Below are 6,773 nucleotides of genomic sequence, written 5' to 3'. Positions count from 1 at the left end.
GGGGACAATTACAGATGAGATATTCCCATTTTGGCTATTATGCAAATGATTTTGATGATACTTTTGAGAGGTAAAAATAAAAAAAATAATGAGAAAAATCTTATATCCTGTTTGGTAATTATTTCGTTTTTCGTTTTTAGTTTTTGAAAATTAAGCCTATTTTCTCTTAATTTTTTATAATAGTTTGTATCTTTCTTAACTACAATGATTGAATTCTTACCAAATTTCAAAAACAAAAACAAGTTTTTAAAAGCTATTTTTTTTAGTTTTCAAAATTTGGTTTAGTTTTTTAAACTATTGATAAAAATTAGATAATAAAAAAAGAAATTGGAAGGTAAAGATATTGTTTATAAGCTTCATTTTAAAAAACAAACAACAAAAAATCAAATGGTTATAAAATAAAGTCTTAATTTTGCATATAGTGGTAAATAATATCACCTCTAGTAACCTTGTAACTTTTAGATGTGAGTAGTTGCATAAATTTTCATATTTTATTTCTTTTCTAGAAATAATTTTTTATAACAATTTCTTAATCTTGCACAAAATTCACGTGTAATTTTTAATTTTTTTTTTTTATTATAATTTAATCTTACTATCATCATTTTTTAAACAGGTTCACTCCGTCAACAGAACAGTCACGCCACAGAAGGTCGTCGTGACCGACGCGCCGCCATGTCCAAGAAGCGGGATCGCCAAGCCGTCTCGAATCGCCGGAAAAACCAAGTCGTCTCTTCCGATCGGCCAGACATCGTCCATAATTCCTCCTCTGACCGGAGGCTCATCATCATTTTCGTTGTCTTCTTTGTCATTTCTCCCGCCATTTCCGTTCTCGTCTATCACAAATACACGTCAAATGGTGAATTTTCTGGCGCATCTGTATTCGAACGGGGCCTCGTCAAGACTGATATCAGCTATCAAGAAATTCTAGCTGTACGTATAATTCGAGTTGCTGAATGCAACTCTGTCTTTTTGAATTTCCACCAACTTCGAAAGTACTATAAACTGCTTTGGTCACTAGGGTTTTATTAATTTTGTTAACCTTCTGAGCTCATTGTCTGTTCAATATAGAGAGTAATCTGACAGGATAGCGTTATTCATTAAATTTACTTCTGCAAATATGTTATTCAGTTGCTAAGAATTTTCTTTTGGATACAGGAGCATTCGAATGTCGCAGCAAATGTCTCTCACCGTCATTATGATTATCCTTCACTTGCTTATATTACTCCGTGGTATCCGCTTGGAAACTCACTCGTGCCACTTTTAATCTCTTTTTGTAATTTTGGGTCAGGGAAGTGTATTTGTTGATGACTGGGGTTGAGTTTATTGCCAGTTTGGGCGTTGCTCGTAAAAGAATTTCACTTCCATTGGAGTTGCATGAAGCTCTCTGCATTAATACTACTGAACTTTATCGTTTTAGTATTTGTGGGCTTTAAATTCTTTTGTTAACTTTTATATGTCGTTGCCTTGTCAATGCCACTTTTTGTCTCTTCTCCCGTTTCTTTTCCTTTCATTTCTTTGTTCTAACTTTGAACTTTGGGGCATTTTCTGATCGTCATGGGGGTCTGCATATCTCTCAACTTAAAACTTTAACGCAGTTCACATGTTAAATTGTGCAGGAACTCCAAGGGATATGATATGGCAAAAAAGTTCAACTCCAAGTTTACACATTTATCACCAGTGTGGTATGATTTGAAGAGGTACACAAATGATGCCCATTTTTTCCCCTCTTTTCATTGTGGGTTTTTCTTTTTTTGATGTGAAACGGACCTTTTCATGAATAAAGAGAAGAAATACCAAAAATGGGGGATAAGAAGTAACCTGAAAACCAAGGGAAGTTATGAAACATCTATCATTTGGTGAAATCAGAGAGGTAATTTACTTAACTAGAGGATGGATGACAAACTTGAATAATTAAGAACATTTGGATTGCAAGACTCTTTTTGCTCTACCTTTAAAAGCTTTCTATTATTTATAAGCCGCACGTTCACTGAATAGCAATAATGGAGCACATTCAGCACACTTCTACTTACATTTTCTACTTGGTGGGTTTTGGCTGAGTGTAATTGCGGGAAAGAAACACATGACAGCAGCATTCTTTGCTAATTTTAATCGTGCAGTTTGCTTTCTACATTCTTTTTATATTTCTTTCTTTTCCATCTTACTAAGAGATATGTTACTTTTTTTTTTCTGATACAGTCATGGTTCCCACATAGTGTTGGAGGGAAGACACAATGCTGATGAAGAATGGATCTCAGAGCTAAGACTGACTGGAGATGCACTGGTACAACGAAGGATGCATATTTTGTAGGCTAACTTATATATTTATATAAACCCTGAACTTTGCCAACTTTTCCCCTTGTTTAAAAAATAACCCCATTCTTTATAATGATTTCTCTGCTCCAAGGGAAGTGTAATATTGCAACTTTTGAAAGAATAAGAGTATTTTTTAAAAAAATGGCAATGTTCAGGGCTATTTTGAGGCAAACAGATAGTGATATTAGTTTGAACATATAACATATAACATTCATTAGAAGAAGCTTTAATGAATCCTGGATTTATGTTTAAGTTTGTGAGCAATTGTTGGTAGGGGAATTGTCTTAGGAAGGTTGTGAATTTCTGAAAAATTGCAGGTCATTCAGGGAGCATTGATTCAAGGCTCGCCTTTGAATGTACCTCTTGTTCATGACTAGTAGTCTTAAATCATTTTATATGAGCTTGGATGGATGATGATTCATTTAATTCATTCAGTAATTCTGAAGTAGGTATTGCCCAGAGTGGCTGTTGAAGCATCTCCTGCAGATCTGCTTAGAAAGAAGAAGCTGAAAGACAAAGCTATCAATCTAATTGTAACAGAATGCAAGTAAGAATATACTGGATGGTCTGCTTGACTTTTGTATGTCTTTTTGGATTTCTTTTATATCATGCTTAGAGTCAAACTCTTAGACGCTCTTACAAATTTCAGAGTCAAGGTTGTTTTCACAAATTCAGATTATAACCCAACTTGATATATTCGATCATTTTGGTGTAAAATGTGTAATTGGAGATTCAATTTTTTTTAGTTTGCATGTTGCAGATAATTCTCACAATCTGTCTTCTTTTGTTTAGGGAAATGGGTTATGATGGTATTGTGTTAGAATCCTGGTCAAGGTGGGTTACTCATGGGATATTGCATGACCCAGACATGAGGAATTTGGTAACTAGTTTCCTTCCCTGTTTTGAAGATGTTGTGTACTACGTGTCGCATAAGAAATGAAAAACGTTGTCATTGAAAAATCACCTATATTGTTTCTCATTTGTCAATATGTTTTTCTTGGTTCTGTTTGGTTCTAAATGCTTATTTCTTTTTGGCTTACTTGATATTTTATTCTTCTGATTTTAATATATGTTCCTTTTTTCAACAGGAATTAATTTAGTTTAGGGACGGGGTTTGAGATTTTGTCCTTGATATTTTTCTTCATATGCACCTTGAAATATGGCTTTTCTGTTATCTATCTGTTGAGGTTTTCCATATTTCAACAGATAGATATCTGTTGAAATATGGCTTTCCTGTTTTCTTCATATGAAGAATGCATATGCACCTTGAAATATGGCTTTCCTGTTACCTTAAAAAAGTAAGAATGGATTTCTTATTTTTCGCTGTTTTGGAATTTTTATGGCAAAAATGGCGGTTTTTTATTTTGTTTTTGTTTTTTCTTTCTTTTTATGCATGCCAAAATTGGAGGAGTTGAGAGAAAAAGAAAAAGAAGATTAGAATTAGTTTTTTAGTATGATCAGATTACCTAGGCTTTCTTGTTGCATATCATGGGAGCTTTCTAGTTACGTAGGTGGCCACCATTGGTTTTGTCAACTTATCTTTATATTTTCAATGATGTCGGCCTGTATGTGAGGCCGTCAAAGTGAATATACATGCGTCTTTCAGTTCAGATGTTGGATAACTGAGGGATCTGTTTTGATTCCCTATTACAGGCACTGCAATTTATAAAGCAGCTTGGAAATGCCCTGCATTCGGAGATTGAGAGTACGAGATCTAAGCAACCGTTGCAACTTGTGTATGTCATTGGTCCACCCCATTCAGAGACCTTAGAAGATCATGAATTTGGGCCAGAAGATATGCAGAGCCTGACTGGTGCTGTGGATGGTTTCTCACTTATGACCTATGATTACTCCGGTCCTCATAACCCAGGCCCCAATGCTCCAGTGAATTGGATTCGTTCAACTTTACGGCTAATCCTCGGTACTAAGGACATTAGCCTTGTTCAACACAAGGCTAGCAAGATATTTCTTGGAATCAACTTCTATGGCTATGATTTCAGCCTTTCTGGAGGTAGAAACCATTCTATCTTTTATATTCCTTTCATTGGGTACAATTTGTTAGGATACTTCCTAACTGGAATCACAATCTAGAATATATTGAAATATAAAGGAAATACTACGTGATAATCTAGAATATATTGAAATATAAAGGAAATAGTACGTGATAACCCAAGTATTAAGGAACTTGGAACCTCCCTCTTGAGTGAGCACACTCAACCCCTAGACCACTCCACAGAATTTCCTATCTTTCTTCACTCACCATCCTTCTATTTAACAATATTCAGTAACTAACTTCCTATCTAATTACCATGATAACCCTTACTAATACTATACTAATATTATTATCTAGGTACCTTAGTCAATTATGGATTCATATAGGATAAACTGCATCTTTCAGTTAAACTTTTTTCACAATAGTATATTTCCTTAGCGAGTAACGGACTAACATCATGTAGTTGTGGATTATCTTGTCCAATCTTTCTCTTTTACCAAGAGGTTAATTTCTACATCAGTTGACTACATCCGGGATAGAAAATATATGTACTTTAATATCCAACATATTTCTTTGATAATAATGCAGATTAATTTTAGATATAGTAATAAGAAAAAGTATATGTTATTCAATATCAATAAAGAATTGAAGTTTGTACATTTGGTAAATTTCTTTTCAACTGTTCTATATCAAATTAGCAGTGATAACTACAAACTTATGACGACTGTCTCGATGTAATATAGAATTTTTATTTCAAGTTTCTATAATTTAGAATATCTGTGCAATCCTATCGGTAAAATAGCCATGGCTTCTGACATTCATCCTCGATTGTCAACGTCTTTCAATGGCAGTGAACCTAGTTGATTGTTCTTTAATCTTTATTGTCACTGTTCCTAAAAGCAAATAAGGCAGTTTCTCTTCCTCTCTTTCTAAGAATTTTAGTACTCAAATTGCATCGAGTATGAACGCAGATCTTCAACCACTTTATCCTCTAGTAGTAGCAGGAACTGTCATTTTTTAGCATTTATCTATCCGAAGCATAAACAAATCTTAATTTGACTTCTGGAGATTTTCTTGTTTGTCAAGGTATACCATTAGTTCAAGAAGTGCCCCCTTTTTATTTTAAATAATGATTCTATTTTGCTGCAATTAACAGGAGGTGGAGCTATCACTGGAAGAGATTATGTATCATTGTTGGAGAAGTACGAGCCTGTGGTGCAGTGGGAGGATATCAGTTCCGAACATTTCTTCTTGTACGCTGATTACAATCGGAACAAGCATGCAGTTTTTTATCCATCACTGAAATCAATCTTCATACGTCTTGAGGAAGCTCGATCCTTTGGCACCGGTATCTCCATATGGGAAATCGGGCAAGGTTTGGATTACTTTTTTGATCTTCTGTGAAAAATCTCAAATTTGCAGGGTTTCTTTACCTGCTTTTGAGCAACCACCATGAGGTTTTGTTCACTTTTCCATTCTTGTGGTGCTTCAATTGATTTATGGCTGATGCAAAACTATGTACTGATTGGTTCTTCATGCTAAAAAAGAGCTGAGTAGTGAGCCAATGTGTAAGCTAGAAGATAGGATCGTGAACGGATTCATCACAGGTTTGGGTGACCTCAATCTTCTTTACCCACCAGAAACGAGAATCATTCACGTTTTGATGTAGTTGTTGAGATGGTAGAGTTGTTTTTATTGTTCTAGAATAAATTGTTGGGAACTATTATAATTATCAATCCAGATAGTTCTTTGGCTTTCACTCTCTTTGAACCTTTTTTTCTGTTAGGAGTACGAATTTATTTTATTACCTATCGTATTGTATTAGTGAGCTCAGTTAGATCGTGATTAATATTTGGTTAAATTACAAGTTTAATCACGAATGTTTTTAATATGACAGAACCCAAATATATTGTAATATAAACAATAGTCAAAGATAAACCAAGTAATTCGAGGTATTTGGACTCTCCTCTTAAGATCACATTCAAGTCCTAAATCACTCACCAAATTATTGTTTATCTTGCCTATTCTCTTTATCTCTATTTATAACCAAATTCTATAAGTAACTTCCTTAACTAATATACCTTTAATATTGGGAAATTATTTTAAATCGTAAAACTGTTGAAAATATTTATAAAATATAGCAAAATTTCGAAACTATAAATGATAGACGTTGATAGGCACTGATAGACTTCTATCAGTGTCTATCAGTGTCTATCATTGATGGTTACAAAATAATTCATTTTTCTATATTTAAAAATAGTCATTTATTATTCCTCTAATATCCTAATACCAAATTATTGCCTATCTTACTTATTTTCTTTATCTCTATTTATAACCAAATTCCATAAGTAACACCCTTACCTAATATAACTTTAATATCCCTCTAACATCCTAATACCATTCCTGTCATGATTGTTGGGATTTATGTCCTAAAGCTTCGTAGTTAATTTGTTATTTGATATCATAG

At 33.8% G+C, this 6,773-nt stretch overlaps 1 protein-coding gene across 1 annotated transcript; it reads left to right on the top strand.

The window, feature by feature from the left end:
- The first annotated feature begins 596 nt into the window (after window positions 1-596).
- On the top strand, window positions 597-6,065 carry LOC120084814 (chitinase domain-containing protein 1). Its single transcript, XM_039040655.1, has 8 exons — window positions 597-930; window positions 1,156-1,229; window positions 1,617-1,697; window positions 2,197-2,281; window positions 2,763-2,860; window positions 3,106-3,193; window positions 3,967-4,324; window positions 5,463-6,065. The coding sequence occupies exons 1-8, from the start codon at window positions 673-675 to the stop codon at window positions 5,708-5,710; spliced, it is 1,290 nt and encodes a 429-aa protein (XP_038896583.1). The 5' UTR covers window positions 597-672; the 3' UTR covers window positions 5,711-6,065.
- Window positions 6,066-6,773: the final 708 nt, after the last annotated feature.

Source organism: Benincasa hispida, chromosome 1 (assembly GCF_009727055.1).
Source record: "Benincasa hispida cultivar B227 chromosome 1, ASM972705v1, whole genome shotgun sequence".
In the NCBI taxonomy this organism is placed as follows: domain Eukaryota; kingdom Viridiplantae; phylum Streptophyta; class Magnoliopsida; order Cucurbitales; family Cucurbitaceae; genus Benincasa; species Benincasa hispida.
The sequence above is the reverse complement of the archived record's forward strand: the minus strand, read 5'-3'. Positions and strand labels throughout refer to the sequence as shown.